Source organism: Dermacentor variabilis, chromosome 9, assembly GCF_050947875.1.
Source record: "Dermacentor variabilis isolate Ectoservices chromosome 9, ASM5094787v1, whole genome shotgun sequence".
NCBI classification, from domain to species: Eukaryota; Metazoa; Arthropoda; class Arachnida; order Ixodida; family Ixodidae; genus Dermacentor; species Dermacentor variabilis.
This window is the reverse complement of record NC_134576.1, coordinates 4,741,296-4,760,028: the sequence shown is the minus strand read 5'-3', so window position 1 is coordinate 4,760,028 and position 18,733 is coordinate 4,741,296. Positions and strand designations below refer to the sequence as shown.

The window sequence follows — 18,733 nt, the reverse complement described above, 5'->3', positions numbered from 1 at the left end:
CAGGACACACGCTCACTAGAAATGAAGGAACCCTCCCCCCCGTCTCATGCGTGGTGTTTGCGTCACATGCTAGAACCTACTTAAACAGGCACTTCCATTTTATTGCCCCATTGTGAATAAGGCTTTCGTACGGAAGCCAGAACATCTTGCTATTAAAGCTTTATTTGCTCAGTGTGAGTCTTTTTTTGTCACATTTCATCTTGACCAGACGGGTTTGCATACGTCAATCCCACATCACTCAATGCAGTTTCCAACTGCAAGTACAGTAGAATCTCAATGATACAATTACAGTTGATCCGAATTTCGCAATGATATGCATTTAAAAATGCTTCAGACGCGCTACGTTATATAGAATATGCTGTGATTCAGGTTTACACAAACGGTTTCTCAAGCCTTCGTAGATGATACAAGTGCACCAATGACTGGTGCACATGAGCAGGGTGACCCGGCTGGTCTCGGAGATGGAGCATAGCCGCTCTGGCTAATGCACGGCTGCTGGCCCTTTTTGCACCCCCTTTCCTTCCCCTACAGTCTTTGCTGTTCGAGCGGCAGCGGCCCTCCTTTCCTCCTTTTCACACTCACCTCCCTTCACCTTCCCGTCGCCGCCACTAGCTGTGTAGCATACAAAGTGCACTTGGCATGAAACCTGAAAATCCAGGGGGAGACATGCGCCTGACAAGTCTACGTCATCCATTTCACGCTAGCTTGTCTTCTCACCCCCCCCCCCCCCTTTTATTGCTACGCCGCACTTTCACACAGGCGATCCAATCGGAAAGAGAAAGCCAAACTGCCATTGCCATTACGGGCTGTTGCGTGCTGCTGCATGTGTCTGTTTAGTTACAGTGTACCGGAACATGGAGAGTATCTGTAACGGCTGCACTTTCAATGCAATGAAAGTGACGTCAAAAGAACATAACACAGTTGGGGGTGCTGTGATAGGTAGCACACATGGCACCATGGTGCAGAGGTAGAATGTCTGCTTCTCATGCAAAACACTGAGGTTCAAATCTTATGAAGAAGTAGTGTTTTTCTCTCTCTTTTTTTAATACTTCATGGGTTAATGTTTTTATTTTTTATATTGTTGCGTAATACAGTACTTGCTTCCGTTGCTATGCAATGCAACAAAAAGTCAAGCATAACTTGTAGAAACAATAACAAAATACAGTTTTTTTTTTTTTTTTAACGGAGAAGGAGAATTTTTCCAGTGCCACCGCACGGGGGATCAACAAAACTACTCTAATCGAAGCATGGCCTTTGAGACTTGCATGCATATGAAAAGCTGCCGACGCCGGCCCGACAGGCTCCGCTCGCTTTGCTGGTTGTACATGCTTTCTGAAGCTGTCGACACAAAAGGGAAACGGACAGTAGCCAACGTTTAGCGACTGCAAAACGGTGCAGGTTCAAATACCGCCGAAGAAGCGATATTGTGCCGGTGCTTTCATTCTTGCTAATTATTGTAAACAGAACTGTTGACATGGTAATATGTATCAACGAAGTTCATGTGAATGAGATGTGCCCAGTGTAATTCATTAATTAACAGTATGGGGTAGCTCTCTTGAACAACCTTCTTTACTGACATAGTATTTTGACTTTTCAAAATATTTGCCGGAGTGCATGCTTCATGCATATCATCAGTGATGGGGGACCTCTCCTGTGGTGCATTCAGTGCATGAATACACATGATGTGACATCACACATGTGCTGTTGCTAATGAAAGTGCTGCCGCAGATGCAGGAAGGAAACATACGAAGCGTTCTAAGCAGAGAGACTAGAACTTGAATATATTAGGGGACAGTCAGGCATGGATGAAGAAGATAAGCGAGCAGAAAGCAGGCTGGCTACAAGCCATCTGCAGCCACTGGACACGAGGATAATTCAGAACGTGAAGCATCACTTGACATGACTTTTAGTAAGGCATCCCCTGGCAAAAATTGATCGCAAAGTGAGAATCTGTGGATCAGTCTACTAGATGCATTGCATTTCTTGGCCATGTCTTGGGACCATGTAACCTCGGACACAATCACAAACTGTTTTCACAAGTGTGGATTTTGCATGGGAATGGATGCTGCTCCGATGGGAGATAATGAAGAGCCTGATGAGGACTTGGTGAACGAAGGCTGGGAGAGTCTGGAAACTCAAGCTTTCACTCAAGTCTTTGTCACCGCTGATGACAACGTTGCAACCTGCGTGTTAAGGTCCATTTAAGGCTTGGTCGATTAAGTAAATTAAATGGAGATTGACAGGGATGGTGAAGACGCCAAATGTGTGTGAACAACTGCCGTCCACTGTCAGAAACCCCTCACGCTCTCTATGTTCTGCACTGCACTGCAAGTGCCGGCAGCCTGAGCGACAAAACTGCTGCATGATTTTATGCCTTTCAGGCGGGTCTTGTCAGCGACATCGAGGGCAGGAAGGTGCAAATAAACATTACGGACTTTTTTGGCCGGAAGTAGTGGCGCCCAATAAAGTTTGTGTTCATTTTTGTGTTCAGCTTGGCTTGTTTTGGCTCATACGAATGCAGGATGATACAAATATTTTGGCATGCTCCCAAGAAATTTGTATCATTAAGATTCTACTGTATGACGTAATGCAAGCTCATATGCACCATAGGCAACCTGAAGCTGACTCCAATAACCAAGTGGCATGGAATCACACACTCATTATCCCATTTAAATAACAAAAAAATGTATGCCCTTTATTGTCCCTCATGTCCACCTAATATACTTTCATCAATGGACAGAGGGGGCAGGCCTGACCACCCCTGGTGTCCCATGCCACTCGGTTGCAGCTATTTCTACTCGCAAAAGAGTGTTTAAATAGAAAATGGTAACCTCGGTGTAGGCGGTCTCGACACGGTGTGCCTCGGAGGATACGTGCGTGTCCAGGTGCAGCAGGCCAAGAAAGTTCAGGCAGAGTGGTGGCGTGAGCCGGCACAGCAGCATGCCCGCAAAGACCAGGCTGTAGGCATCCGTCAGGTGATGCGGTGCCAGGTAGTAATAGTTGAGAACCCGCACCCGGAACACGGTGTAGTAGGCGCACACGCACAGGTAGCCCAGGGTCACAATGCTCATCAACTGCACACAGGTCGTCAGAGTGTGCAGATCTCTTTGTTGGCATTTCTTGAAATGTCCGCATAAAAAATGAAATTTATGAACTGCCTTATACAGCTTCACTGTCTTTCATGTACGAGTTAGTCAGATTTGCATACATCTGCTAAAAGTTAATATTTCTTTTACAGCATTCTCTTTAAAAAAAGACAACAACAGAGCGCAGAGACTCATTCGACACAACTTTTTTTCTTGTCTGAAAAACTGACCATTGCAGAATAAACAAAATTTGAAGTGGAAAGGTGCTGTTTACACCAGTAAAATATCCAAGTGCCCACTCTTCAACATTGTATCTACTCAAACAACCTCACGATGAACTTGAGTCCTCAGTGCAGCTGATCCTCTCGGCCATCGCCAGTGGCAAGCTTATCAACTTAACGCTCACTCTGGTCTTAAAAAGACCCTCAACCAACAATCGCGGATACCACATCCTACTTTGAACATCTCAGCCAAATTCATGCACTGTGCATGGGGCTCACAAGTGGAGTCACCTTATTTTCAAAGCCTCTCTTTTCGATGGAACCCTTCTCCTCACTTTTTTCGGGACTGCCCTATTTCATCATATAGTAAATTCCCATACACGGCTGCTATTGGCCAATAGCTGACATCAATAGAAAAGCGTGAGCTAACTACTGTCTGCTCCCGTGTGGCCCTGCCCACCCACGCAAGAATGAAACTTTGGTCGCATGGCTTATAGCGGTGTCGTAGTCATTGGCTCTCGGTAATTTCGATTAGTCTTGAGCACTCAGCTGGCCTTGAGCTGCGCGAAGCTTAAGCACAGACCAAACGTGTACGCCATGCTTGCCATGGCTCACAGTGAGCAGCGGTTAGCATTTACAAAGGACGTGCGCCAGTGCGCGTTCACTCACGGCTGCTCCTGGCTAGGCGGGCTTCACATGGAGCTTTGTACTGAGTGCTAGAAAGTGTGCGACCTGAAATTTCCTACCATCCATGTAGAACAAACCCGGTCTGCACCACGTAGCACAGCCAGGCTGGAGCACTCCAGCCCTGCACGTAGCCACACGTAGCGTCTGCTGCACAGTGTAAGTACTGCGACTGCCGCGGCCTGCTGCGGTGTGCCCACTCGCCGTAACACCATAGGCAGCCACTCTACTGCCAATGGTGCTCCTTTGGGATGGAGGACATTGGGGGCAAATGGGAAAGGTAAATGTTGCTCTTGAAGTATCTAAGTTCGTACTAGACCTTCTTGAAAAATTATTGAAATATATTCCTAGGGGGTATCATATTCATTCAAAGACATTTTTGAGGCCTCAAAGAAATGTGGTTCAGGGCCCTTAAGTGAGGCATCACTGCACATATGTAATGGTGCAAGAACCACATCAATAAGAAAGCAGCTGAAAGTTAGTCTCTGCTGTCGTACGTTTCTTCTAAACAGCACCACAAAATGACACGAGAACGAAATGACACTAAGGACACAAGCACCATTCGTTCCGTGTTCGTGTTTTTCTGCGACACCATTTCAAAGAAATGAGGCCTTATCAACTTACCCAATTGTCAGTTTTGGTGTGGTAACTACACCAAAGCAGTTGGTAGCTTTTCATCACACTATTAAAAAGTAGACTGCTCACAGTTGGGTGTCCAATTCCAAGCTGCACCTGCAAGTGCTCTGGAATGGTTCTTTACTGGTGCTGACCTCAATGGCAAGGTAGTCGTGCCGCCGCTCAGCCGCCCGGTGGAACAGCCCAAAGAGGGACACCATGGGCGAGCGAATGAAAAAGGTCATCTCGCTCCACACAACCACCACACTCCACACACCCAGCAGGAGGGACAGCGCCCGCAGGCACACACTGCGCACCCGGCACAGCCAGTACCATTCTGCAATAGGGACCAAGATTCTTCATCGCAACTGGCACGGCCGCCTACAAATCTGCACTTTCAACCACGTAAGAGCGACTGTGATATTCCACTGATGCAAAGTGTTGCTGACAGTTTATTCATGTGATTACAGTAAAACATTGTTCATTTGACTCCCGCTGAGTGGGGGTCGAATTTGATCAGTGAAAAACGGCTGGAATGCCGGAATGCTTCATGTCTAGTTGTCTTTTTAGTCCTTTTATTGCATTTGCCACTGCGCATCGCAATGTGTTATTTGAATGCCTTTAGAACTGCACAGTCGCTATCCGTGGTCCCGTCGATGGCAACCACAGTTTCATCGACAGTGGCTGCGCCTAACATTAACTCCAAGTCATTTTGACTTGGAGTACGCATTGGACAAGTGCGTTTCAGAGCAGAGAGTTAGCATCTGTGATCGTGCCACTCGCAACCGTGGTTTCGTCCACAGCGGTTGCGGCAAGTAGTAGTTTCATTTTGACTGAGTGTGCATTCGCTGCATGCCTTCAGAACTGCTAAGTCCGCATTTGTGAGTGCAGTGTCGATAGCGACCACGGTTTCGTCTGCAGCGGTTGCGGCAAACAGTAGTTTCGTTTTGACTTGGTGCGCATCAGCTGCATGCCTTCAGAGTTGCGTGGTCACCATCCATCCATGACTGCATCAATAGCGACCCCGGTTTCATTTACAGTGGTTGCAACGAGCAACAGTTTAGTTTTGACTCAGTGCTATGCATAGGCAATACCGAAGTCTACATTACACTATACCGAAGCATGAAATCAATCGGCCACATTGCGACGGACGGATAATCTGTTGCCGACTAGCTCACTGGTGAAAAAATTACAGGGCTGTGTGTGCAGTAGCAAAAAGCATGCCTTGGGTAAAGGTGTGGGTCTTGCGGCAGGGTCACAATGCAAAAGAAGCTGCTGTGACTGCTTATCAGTCATGAGACGACCAGACCTGCAGCTTCCAAACTGCTTCTGTGCAAAAGGGATTTGCTGATTTGTTTCATTCATTCATTCATTCATTTTATTTCAGCATTATGATACATTATAGCATGTACAAAATGCTGGGGGCACAGACTAAATGCCAAAAGCTTGACGGGGTCTGTACCCGATAATTGCACTTTGACAAGGGCAACAGAAATTGTTCGTATGCGACAAGCTTATAATGCCAAAACTATACATCCGAAAAATATAAAACTAAAAGTGTTGAAATTAACAATAAAAAGGAAATATTTTACTTTGATGCACATCAAAATTTACTAAAACTTGGCAAAACTTTCCAGTACAAAATCAAAACTCAACAGCAGCAGCATTACAGAAAACAATGCTGGTTGTTTAAAAGAGTAGGCAATGTATATGCGATCATTTGTTGGCCATAGTATGGGTCCGTGGTGTACACGAAAAAGTGATTCCGCATGTATCATCAACATGCACACTTTCAGTCAAATTAGCAAGTTTTTTCAAGCACAGATTGTTTGTTTTAATGTCTTGTTAGTAGCATGTCATTAGTAAAGAATCGTACAAGTCGACAACAGGTATTACGTTTAGGTTTTTACAGATGGGCCCTGTGTGTGCGTTATACAGAGCATTGACAATCAAATGGACAGCCCTTTTCTGTAATCTAGAAAGCCTCAGAATGTTGCAAATTGTGGTGGTTCCTCAGACAAGGTAGCAATAGCACAGTTTTGAAAGGAAAAGTTTATTATACAACAACAGTTTTACTTTCTCAGGCAAAAGAAAACATGTGCGCGATAATATACCAAATGTGCGAGAAAGGCTGGAACAAACAGAATCAGACTGCAAATCCCAGGACATGTTTTCATTAAAGAGTACACCAAGATATTTCACAGCAGGAACCACCTCAATTTTTGATGTACCAAGAAAAAGCACTAAATCAAAGTTGACTTTCTTGTTTTGAACTCTAAATAGAACCACTTTTATTTTTGATGTATTTGTAGTTAGCGAGTTGTTCAAACACTAGGTATGCAATTTCGCAAGTACTTTATTTGCTCTGGTTTGAATTTCCAATAAATCTGATCCTAAAAAGAAAAACAAGCTAGTATAGTAGAGTAGAGGCCCTAGCATGCTTCCCTGCGGTACTCTGCTGTTTAGGGATCGAAAGCTTGATTTATAGTTATTAAGTTGTACCTGCTGCTGGCGATCACTCAAGTAGCTTTGCATAAGCGTAAAAAGTGCTCCACGTAATCCGTAATGCTCTAGCTTTGTGTTGATCGTGTTGATGTATTTGTTTGCTGTTCTCTTGGTAACCTTGATAATTCACAACATTTCGTTAATTCAGGCATTTTCTTTTGGTCCAATGAAATTTAAATTAACGAGGTTATCCAAATTAACGGCAAGGATTTGATGGTAGGCCTTCACTAAAACTATCTTGCTGAATATTACCGTAGCTGCTAGTTGGCAGTAAAGTTATGAATGTGAGGGAGTGGACAGTGATCAGGAAGGTGCAAGCATTGAGCACACGGTAGTTGCCGCACCAATCCCATAGGTCTCGTTTTGGTACCATGTGGAGAGCTGAGGACCAACTGCTCAATGAAGGACGGGTGATACCCAGTCGCAGCATGTGGTCGAATTCTCTCCTTGCTACGGCGAGGTGGTCAGCAGCGAGGCGTCTAGGTTGACAGAACACTGGGGGGCTTGTGGTGACATGATGCGTGACATTGCGACGTACCGGCATCTAGAGATTAGAAGGTTTTGTGATGGCTGGGAAGTCTGATAGAATTGAAGGGAACGCAGATGACGGTATTTGTGGTACCGTTCTAGTGGTTGATGGCATAGGCATGAGGATGCCTAGTATAGTACATTCTAATCGTAGTGTCCACAAGGTGGGGAGTGCGGAGGTTAACACTAAGGGCGAAGTAGGTCAGAAAATGTGTGTCCAAGGTGGCCATACATATGTCTGAAACAATGAACCCCCATCGGAAAGTGCTTCGGAGAGCCTAGTCGATTGTGAGAGAGTGCTGGCCATATGTGATGATAGAAGAGCTGTTGGCTGCTTGAAGGGGCGCATATTTTTTTGGCACATTGACAGTCTAGTCACGCGGGAGGAACGATGCTGACCTCTGAACCTGTGTCCACGAGGAAGTATTGTACGGCAATCCTGTCAGGCACGTAAAGCAGATGGCTTGTCGTACGACAAGAGTCGCCAGGCCCCATCAGTGACTGTGGCATGTTTCCCTGTAAGAGGAAGGGCACCAACGTGTGCTGGTAACAAATTTGTTGTTATACGAGCAGTATGTACCACGATGAGGGCCAGAACTGCAGCTGGACCGAGGAGGGAATCCAGAACGGCAACCGCGATCGTGCTGGTGACAGTGGACCGTAGTGAAGTAATGATCTCAGCAAGTTTGCCGATCATTTGCTCAAGGCGAGACTGCTGATCTTCAAGGTGCGACAGCGAAATGGTCATTGTTGCCACAGTACCTCTTGCTGAATAATCAGCAATGCTGTCGGCTATCTCGCCAAGATTGTCAAGGGACATGTTTTCTGGTGTGATAGCCAAGGCGACCACCAGCTTCTGCGGCAGGCGCTGAAGGAACAGTTCACACAACAGTGGGCTGTTTGCACCCAGTCTACAGCCACTGAGAAGCCGCCTCATAAGATCTAGAGTTTCCAACGATCGCCGGTCGCCGAGCTCCTCTTCGTTGAGAAGCTGCTGGAGGCACCTGCGCACAGACCGGGTTTGCATTGTAGCAACATCGCTTTGAAGTGGTGATGGGGTGGTGTTGGGGGTGCATCCACATCTTGTAACTCCTCAACCACCTCTGCAGATAGTGCCAAGACAGCGCAGAGGAACCTTGCATGCTGTGAGGTAATGTACCGAAGGTCGACGATGGCCTCCACCTGAGTAAACTAGGCTACAGGATATCGTGGCCAAAAGGACGGCAGGTGAATCTGGACCGTGGCAAGGCCCTCTGTGCTGGTCGTCAGTCTCCTGTTTGTGGCCTCGTCCATGATAACGTGCTCACCATACAATCATGTCCAGGCCACCACAATGTAGGGACCGAGGTTAAGTCAGTGAGCGAGAGACCTGATAACCATTTGGACAGATGGCAGGAGAAGAAGCTTTTTTTTTATTCTTCCCTTTCTTGTAACCTTGCAGCTCACAGCACGAGACACGCGCTGAAGTGAGCCATATATAAAAGGCGGCCAAGGAGGATGACGATGGCTGCTAGAGACAACAACCAGAATTAATTTCATCACCTTTTTTGTAAAGTTTGCTTTGGTGTATTAGTTGCAAAAGCTTCAAATAATACAACTGCTCTGCCCATAATATAGTATGCTTTGTAATGAGGGGATCGAGGTGCCTTCCCGCGTGTCATTCCTCAGCTCGTGCACTGTGCTTAACTTGAGCTCAGGGAACTATCGCCACAATGGCAACATAGCAGACACTGATAGCACGCCGGAGCTAATTCCCCATGCAAACCATGCTTCTCCCTCCTGATGTCGAGTCACTGGACCTCTCTGATTATCAGTCCCTGACAGTCCTCGACTGCTTTGGAAGCTCCCTGCCAGAATTGCGTTCGGTTTTTGCGGACTGTCGCGCAGACCCTCGGAGCTGTCAGCAGATTTTTGGTCAGACCAGTGCAAGCAGCTAGCAGACGACAGTTGTCTGAAAAAGATATGCAGGGTGTTTGCCACTACCCAGACAACACAAGACATCCTGCGGATGTTTTGGTGCTGTCAATGGAGGTATGGTGCTGTCAATGGAGGTATGGTGCTGTCAATGGAGACGTCGACAGCACCATGCCCACAATGAATTTTAAGCACATCTACAGCCAGATTCATCACAAACCTAACTTGACATATATCCAAGCAACATCCTCAGCAGGATTTCTCGGGACGTTGCTTCCAGGTGCGTTTACTTGGGGAGCTTTATGTTTGCCCAAATGAATTTGAGTACAGTTAAACCTTGATATAACGAACTTCAATATAATGAAATTCTCAATATAACGAAGTATTTAACTTTCAATCACCTCTTCTCTGTAGAACACCATATATTTAGAACCTCAATATAACAAATTGTGTTTGTACCCGACTTCAATGTAATGAAATTTCCCTGCCACCGCAAAGGAATGCCAAGACAATAAATGGAAACTTTTGTGGAGACAGACGGTCAAATGATTAAATTACAAGTGGCTGCTTGCAAATGCACCTCCCAAATCGCACACAGCGTGGCAAGAGCAACCGCTGAAGTGGAGCCACATCATGTTCCGTGTAAAGTCTAAGTGTGATAAGATCCTATCGCGCCCCGTGTACTTTAGGTGCGAGTGAAAGTGTGCGAGGATGAGATAGGAAAGACGGTAGCTTCACAAATGCTGCCGCACCGCGAGAGCATAGGTAAAGAGGGGGAGGGGAGCAAGCTCGCGATAACATGATGAAGCACGCGCAACGGGGAAGGGGGGTGAAGTGGGGGTAGGGTGGTGCATGTCTCGGCCATGGTTGCGCATGGTTGTAAGCGTGGCTGAGTGCATATGCAGCGGCGTACGCTTCGTTAGAGGTAATCTGCCGCATGTGCAAGACTGGGCATGCCGATACTGCGTGGCACCATGTAATCTGTCTTACCACGCTTTTAGTATTGGAGGTTGCATAATCTCAAGTTTCGGTGACTCGATGGAGAGAGAGGCAGACGAAGCATTCGCTTCCCGCTGCCGGCACTTTTCCTGACAGCGTCGTCCCAGTGTGGGCGACGCTATCAGCTGCAGGGCCATCATCATCATCATCATCATCATCATCATCATCAGCCTGGTTACGCCCACTGCAGGGCAAAGCTTCTCCCATACTTCGCCAACAACCCCGGTCATGTTCTAATTGTGGCCATGTCGTCCCTGCAAACTTCTTAATCTCATCCGCCCACCTAACTTTCTGCCGCCCCCTGCTACGCTTTCCTTCCCTTAGAATCCAGTCCGTAACCCTTAATGACCATTGGTTATCTTCTCTCCTCATTACATGTCCTGCCCATGCCCATGCAGGGCCATAGTGTACGCAAAAGCGTGGCTGACTTCGCTTAATTCGTACTGTCAAAAAGACAGCGTCGACATATCTGGCGTGAAAACATATAATTCGTCGTGGACTACCAATTTATCAAAATGAATTGTTTTCTCATACAAATTACCTTTCTTCAATTGCCTGATAATTTCTGCAAAGTTCTGCGGCTCCTTTCCATGTAAGGAAAGGTTGAAAGGTCGAATTTCAATAGAACGAAATTTTGATATAACAAAGCAAATTGTCTATTTTACTGACTTCATTATATAGAGATTTACCTGCATAACCAAAACAAAATACAAATGGCACATTGAAAAAAAAACGCTTATTTTGTTTTAAACACTATTATTATTATTGTAATGTTTACATGCTATAGCCACTTGTATGCCGCAACTGCAGTTTGTGATGTTGGCAACTTTGCTTGGTTCTGACAATCATGTCACAAAAGTGAACAAAGAGCGCCCGGAGCAAGCAGCTGCACCTTTTTCAGTTGAGTCAAACTGTGTGTCAGTGCATCGTCGCTTTCGTGATACAACACTGGTGAGGAGAGTGAAATTGGTGCCTAGATAACGGAATGCTATCACTGGGAGTACATCGCATATTCACCGTCAGAGCCAACTGAAGGAAAAGGACAACACCGCCCACTGGAAAGTCTGATGGGCACCGCCACAGAAGGCTACATCGAGCCATTCGGTTTATCTCGGCCGGAGGACTGGGAGGTTTACACTCAATGATTTGAGTCTTTTTAGGAAGCCCACAACATAAAAATGACAACAAGCAAAAGTTCACCTTCCTGAGCTGATACGGTCCCTTGACATTCCATTTAGCCAAAGCCCCCGTGGCAACACCACAGTTGAAGAACACCATGCTCCCAATGAAATTGCCTGCCCTGCAAGAGCATGTTGCCCCGAAACCACCCGAACTGGCAAGACATTACGATTTTCTTCGCTGAAACTAGGCACTGGAGGAGTCGGCTGCCGGTTACCTTGCGGCCCTCCGGAAGTCAGTGAAGCACTGCAATTTCACAGCCATCGACAACGCATTGCGGGACCGTGTTGTGTTTGTCCTATACAACGAAAAGGTCAAGAGGTGACTGTTAGCTAAGAAGGAGGTGACCCTCGCCAGCGCCATGGATGAGCCAGTCCCGGCAAGAGTTGTGGATCAGGAGGTTGACCTTCTGCCCCGCTCTAGCACTGCCGCAACACGAATGGAACTAGTGCACCAAGTGGGATGGAAGTGTTTATCTTCAAAAACAAACAATTTGCGTTGGTTCCTGTATTGCACCAATTTTAAGTGACCTTTATCTTGCTCCTGTAAACAGGATACTGGATGCCAAATTAGAAAACTCAAATGTAAAAAAGGTGTACAGGTACGTTGACGACTACCTTGTGCTTCTCAATCCAAGTCCTAGCGGGGAGGTTTGTCTTGATGTCACCCAAGTGCTAGATCTTTTCAACAAGTGTTTACAACCGCTCACTGTTACGCATGAAACGCCACAGGATGGTACCATGCGATTTCTCGATATAAGAATGTTTTTTGAGGGACACCAGGTGTGCTGGGCATACGAACCAAGGGCGAACAAACCGCTATTGCCATTTTCATCGGGCCACTCTAAGTTGGTTAAGAGGAGGATCGCAAAGTCAACCCTAATGAATGCGCTTCGCCGCTCATGTCCTCACAAGTGTTTGTCCAGTTTTCTGGCGCAAGTGGATCGCCTTAAACAGGCCGGTTTCCCGCAGCATATCATCCCAGCTGTAGCCGAAGGTCTCCTTAAGACTGCAAAACGCAGGCGACAGGATGAGCAGTTTACATCACCGGAAAATGTGCGAGTGAAGCAGAAACGCGCAATCATACAGTACATCCACACTATCTCGCACAGACTGAAGAAGATTGGCAATAACGCAAATGTAAGCGTCATCTTTTCAGCGCCAATCAAGCTGTCCAACTTGTGCAAGGCCAGCTACTGTGGTTCTGAGAAGCCCAGTTGCTGGACAAATCACAAGGAATGCTACGTTCATTGTGAGAACAGTATCGTGTATGAACTGCCCCTGTCGTGCGGCAAAAAATACATCGGCCAAACGGGAAGGTGCATAAATGACAGGTTGCGTGAACACACAAATAATGTGCGAACTGGAGGATTGGGGCATCTGGCTTTTCACTGTAGAAAGCATGGGTGCAGTCCCATTTATAAACAGTGCATGGTGATATTGACACGTGTAATATTTAACGGGCGACCACGTTTTCGCCGCCTAAGAAATGTTATCACACAGCGCGGGGCGCGTCTGCATGTATCCGAAGTTTCTGGAAAGTTATCGATGCTTCTATCCGCTGTCTGTTGTTGCCGAACATTGTGTTATCCGATTTCATCGCGTGATTCGAATGTTGTAGAACTTTGCGGAAGGCATGCGGGTCCCAACGATTAGGCTGGAACGTTCGATGACTACTCTATAAAAGCCGACGCACTTGACCCGCTGATCAGATTTTTGACGATCGCCGACCGTGTTCGCCACTATAGTTGTGTTATAAGTGTAGCCTGTTTTTGTGGGCACAGGTTCGCCCAATAAAAGTTAGTTTTGTCTTTCGCAGTATTTGCTACTGTGTTCTTCAACGTCACCACCACGTGACGTCTGGTGGAGGTGCTTTTCGTTCATGTACCGGACGCCCCCGACAAGCCGTGATCCAAGCCCGGACCACAAAGAGAACAGCAACGTAGTCCCGCAGCATCGAGCAAGCCGCCGTCTTCAACAGCTGCCTCCGGAGCACGGACTTCTACCTGAGAAGACTAAGAAGATTGTGGACAAGGCAACCCCAATGGCAGCCCCAGCGTCCCCCATCGTGCTGCAGCAGCCCAGGGAATCTCCGACGTTCCGCGGATCAACATTCGAGGACCCGGAAACCTGGCTCGAGACGTATGAGAGGGTCGCGACGTTTGACAGTTGGGACAGCGACGACAAGCTGCGGCATGTCTATTTCGCACTGGAAGACGCCGCCAGGACCTGGTTCGAGAACCGAGAAGCCACCTTAACGACGTGGGACCTGTTCCGAAGCAGCTTCTTGCAAACGTTTACAAGCGTCGTGCGAAAAGAGCGAGCCCAAGCACTACTAGAAACCAGAGTGCAGCTGCCAAACGAGATGATCGCGATCTTCACGGAGGAGATGGCCCGTCTTTTCCGGCACGCCAACCCGGAAATGTCAGAGGAGAAAAAAGACCGCTTCCTGATGCGGGGCGTCAAGCAAGAACTTTTCGCAGGACTTATTCGCAACCCGCCGAAGACCGTAGCTGAGTTTTCTGCAGAGGCATTGACGATCGAGAAAACTCTGGAGATGCGCACCTGGCAATATAACCGCCAGGGGCTCACGCTGCAGTACGCCATCCAAGGACTGGATTCCGGCGACCTTCAGGAGACCATCAGGGCCATTGTGCGCGAAGAACTGCGTAAGGTCCTGCCTTCGTCGCAGCCTCAAGTGGCCTCGATCGCCAACATCGTGAAAGATGAGGTTCAGCGATCGCTTGGAGTTCCTGACGTGCAACTTCAATTACCGCAGCCCCAGCCAGAAGCGATGACCTTAGCCGCTGTCGCACGCTGTCAAGGGCCCCTTTCGCGACCGCGCCAGGGCCCTGCAACGACGCAATTCCGTCGTCCGCTGCCGCTGCCGCCGCCGCCAGCACGCCCACCCATCGCCCAGCGCACCTACGCGAGGAAGACGGACATTTGGCGAGCCCGTGACCACCGCCCGCTCTGCTATCACTGCGGAGAAGACGGCCATGTGTATCGCCGATGCCCCTACCGGGAGATGGGACTGCGAGGTTTCGCCGTCAACGCTCCGCGACCGCAGCAAGGTGAACGCCCTCGCGATATCGCCGACTATCTCGCCGCTACTCAGTGGAGCTCTCGACGACCGTCGTGTTCGCCATCACCAGGCCGCTACCACTCGCCGCAGCGCCGACCATACACTGGCCCAGCCTGGGGCTGGTCAGCGAGCCCATATCCGGAAAACTAAAAGCAGCAACCGATGGAGGTGCGGTTGCTGTTCGTCGAACTGACGAAGATCCTCTGCTGCCGACGAAGACGACAAAGAAACCATCTCGACGACCTAATGACGACATGCCGCCGTCCCGACGAAGTCAGGAAGCCAAGACTACACCGACGAAAGACGGCTTGACGACGCGACGTTCCAGCTTCAGTTCAACACGACGCAGCCGTGATCCGACGCCAAGACCCAACTGCAACACCAGACAAAGAACCACCGACCTCGACTTACTTCTCGACGGCCACGCAGTCACTGCCTTAGTCGACACAGGGGCCGATTACTCCGCAATGAGTGGACACATCGCCGCCCAGTTGAGGAAGGTTAAGACTGCATGGGAGGGCCCCAAATTCAGACCGCTGGAGGACACCTCATTACGCCGACTGGAATCTGCACGGCAAGAATGACCGTTCATGACTGGACTTACCCTGCCACCTTCGTTATCCTCCAACAGTGTTCACGAGACGTCATTCTCGGCATGGACTTCCTGAACCATCACGGCGCAATAATAGACCTGAAGTCAAAATCGATAACGCTATCGGAAGATCAAGCGATACTGCCGGAGAGCTTTCGCAGTCACCATGCCTTGAGTGTTCTCGAAGATCAAGTGAGCATCCCGCCTCGCTCGAGCATTGTTATTTCGGTCGGCACCGAAACACCCGTTGACGTAGAAGGCGTCATCGAAGGCGACCAAGGTCTACTGCTAGACCGTGAAATTTTCATCGCAAGAGGGATCGCTCGACTGCATCGTGGGAAAACTGAAATGTTGCTGACAAACTTCAGCCAAGAGTTCAAGCACATCAACAAGGGCACGACGATCGCGTATATCTAGGAAATTCTAGAAAGCAGTAATGCGTTTGTCCTCTCGGATTCCGCCGCATCTACCCAGACGACGATGGTTCCCGAACCAGACTACGACATTTATCCAAGTCTCCTCGTGATTAAGCAACAGCAGCTCAGAAGTCTGCTCCGACGATACAAAGGCTGCTTTTCGACGTCATCGAGGATTCGACAAACACCAGTCACCAAGCATCGCATAATCACCGAGGAGTGCACTCGACCACTCTGCCAGAGCCCTTACCGAGTTTCGTCGCGAGAACGTGAGGCTATAAGGCACCAAGTGGACGAAATGCTGCGCAACGACATCATCCAGCCGTCAAAAAGCCCGTGGGCATCCCCTGTTGTCCTGGTAAAGAAAAAGGATGGAACCCTACATTTCTGCGTCGATTATCGTCGTCTGAACAAGATCACGAAGAAGGACGTATACCCCCTCCCACGAATAGACGACGCATTGGATCGGCTGTGCAACGCTAAATACTTCTCGTCGATGGACCTCAAGTCTGGCTATTGGCAAATAGAAGTCGACGAAAGAGATCGCGAAAAGACGGCCTTCAACGGCCTCTACGAGTTCAAGGTTATACCATTCGGACTGTGCTTGGCGCCTGCAACGTTCCAGCGCGTCATGGACACGGTGTTAGCAGGATTGAAGTGGCATACCTGTCTCGTTTATTTGGATGACGTCGTCGTCTTCACTAGAAACTTCGACGATCACTTCAGGCGGCTTGCGACAGTACTAGAGGCCATCAAGTCATCGGGGCTTACTCTGAAGCCGGAAAAATGCTGCTTCGCTTACGATGAGCTTCTGTTCCTAGGCCACGTAATCAGCAAATCTGGTGTCCGGCCAGACCCACAAAAGACAGCTGCCATCGCACAGTTCCCGCAACCCATCAACAAGAAGGCAGTGCGTAGATTCCTTGGCATGTGTGCCTACTACAGGCGCTTCGTCAAGAACTTTTGACGCATCGCCGAGCCTTTGACACGCCTAACTAAATGTGATGTTGACTTCAAGTGGGACACCTCGCAGGCCGACGCATTTGAAGAACTCAAACGACGCATGCAGTCGCCGCCGGTACTTGCGCACTTCGACGAGTACGCCGATACAGAAATCCATACTGACGCCAGTAGCGTAGGCCTCGGTGCCGTTCTAGTCCAGAGAAGAAACGGAGTCAAACAGGTGATAGCTTACGCTAGCCGGTCGCTGTCAAAAGCGGAAGGCAACTACTCTACGACCGAAAAGGAATGCCTCGCCATCGTTTGGGCTACAGCTAAATTTCGCCCTTATCTTTATGGCAGGCCATTCGAAGTCGTCAGTGACCATCACGCATTGTGTTGGCTAGCGAATATAAAAGATCCTTCAGGACGTCTATCGCGGTGGAGCCTCAGACTACAAGAATACGACATCACTGTAATCTACAAGTCTGGACGAAAACACTCCGATGTCGATTGCGTATCACGCGCACCCATTGACCCGCCGCCGCAAGATGACGAGAATGACGACACCTTCCTTGGAATTATAAGCGCAGAGGACTTCGCTGAACAGCAACGGGCAGACCCAGAGCTAACAGGCCTCGTCGAATATTTGGAAGGGCACCCCGACGTTGTCTCCAGGGCATTTCAGCGCGGATTATCTTCCTTCATACTTCAAAACAATCTACTCGTGAAGAAGAACTTCTCACCAGTCCGTGCCAATTACCTTCTTGTTGTCCCGTCAGGACTTCGTCCAGAAGTATTGCATGCCCTACATGACGATCCGACCGCTGGACACCTAGGATTTTCCCGGACACTATCGAGGATACAAGAAAAGTATTATTGGCCGCGCCTGACCGCCGACGTCGCCCGTTATGTCAGAACATGCCGAGACTGTCAGCGACGCAAGACACCGCCGACAAGGCCAGCTGGATTACTGCAGCCAATCGAGCCTCCTTGCCGACCATTCCAGCAGCTCGGGATGGACTTGCTGGGACCCCTTCCGACGTCAATAACCGGAAATAAGTGGATCGTCGTGGCGACGGACTACCTCACTTGCTTCGCTGAAACAAAAGCACTGCCGAACGGTAGCGCAGCCGAAGTGGCGAAATTCTTTGTCGAAAACATCCTGCTGTGACATGGCGCCCCAGAAGTCCTCATCACCGACAGAGGAACGGCCTTTGCAGCGGAGCTCACTCAAGCCATTCTGAAATACAGTCAGACAAGGGACAGGAGGACAACGACCTACCACCCGCAGACGAATGGTCTAACGGAGCGGCTGAATAAGACCCTCACCGACATGCTAGCGATGTACGTCGACGTCGAACACAAAACCTGGGATGCCGTCCTGCCATACGTAACATTCGCTTACAACACGGCGGTGCAAGAAACAACACAGATCACGCCGTTCAAGCTGGTCTACGGCAGGAACCCGACGACGACGCTCGACGCCATGCTGCCACACGTCACTGACGAGGAGATCCTTGACGTCACTACCTACCTCCAGCGCGCCGAAGAAGCCCGACAGCTCACCCGCCTGCGGATCAAGAACCAGCAGAGGACCGACAGCCGACACTACAACCTCCGACGACGCTTCGTCGAGTACCAGCCCAACGACCGTGTTTGGGTGTGGACTCCGATACGCCGACGAGGACTCAGTGAAAAACTACTGCGATGATATTTCGGACCCTACAAGGTCATCCGACGTATTGGCGCACTGGACTATGAGGTCGTGCCGGACGGCTTTTCGCATTCACAGTGACGCCGCGCACGATCTGAAGTGGTCCACGTGGTGCGTCTTAAACCCTTTTACGGACGCAGACGAACTTTCTTATTTTGTTGTTTTCTTTGCTAGGAGTGCTTTTCTTTTATTACTTTCGTTTGTTTGCAGCATCGGGTCGATGCTTCTTAAGAGGGGGGCATTGACACGTGTAA

General features: G+C 48.8%; 1 protein-coding gene across 20 annotated transcripts in view; it reads right to left on the bottom strand.

The window, feature by feature from the left end:
- LOC142558589 (G-protein coupled receptor-associated protein LMBRD2) overlaps nucleotides 1-18,733 on the bottom strand; it is a 397,689-nt gene that overhangs the window by 139,035 nt on the left and 239,921 nt on the right. For all 20 annotated transcript variants that reach the window (XR_012823027.1, XR_012823026.1, XR_012823030.1 and 17 more), the window contains 2 exons: nucleotides 4,762-4,943; nucleotides 2,832-3,074 (listed from right to left, as the gene is read on the bottom strand). Coding sequence is in view for 7 of the 20 variants with exons in the window: in XM_075670721.1 (XP_075526836.1) it covers nucleotides 2,832-3,074; nucleotides 4,762-4,943 (425 nt within the window). In the remaining 13 variants the exon portion in view is untranslated. The remainder of the gene's footprint in view (nucleotides 1-2,831; nucleotides 3,075-4,761; nucleotides 4,944-18,733) is intronic.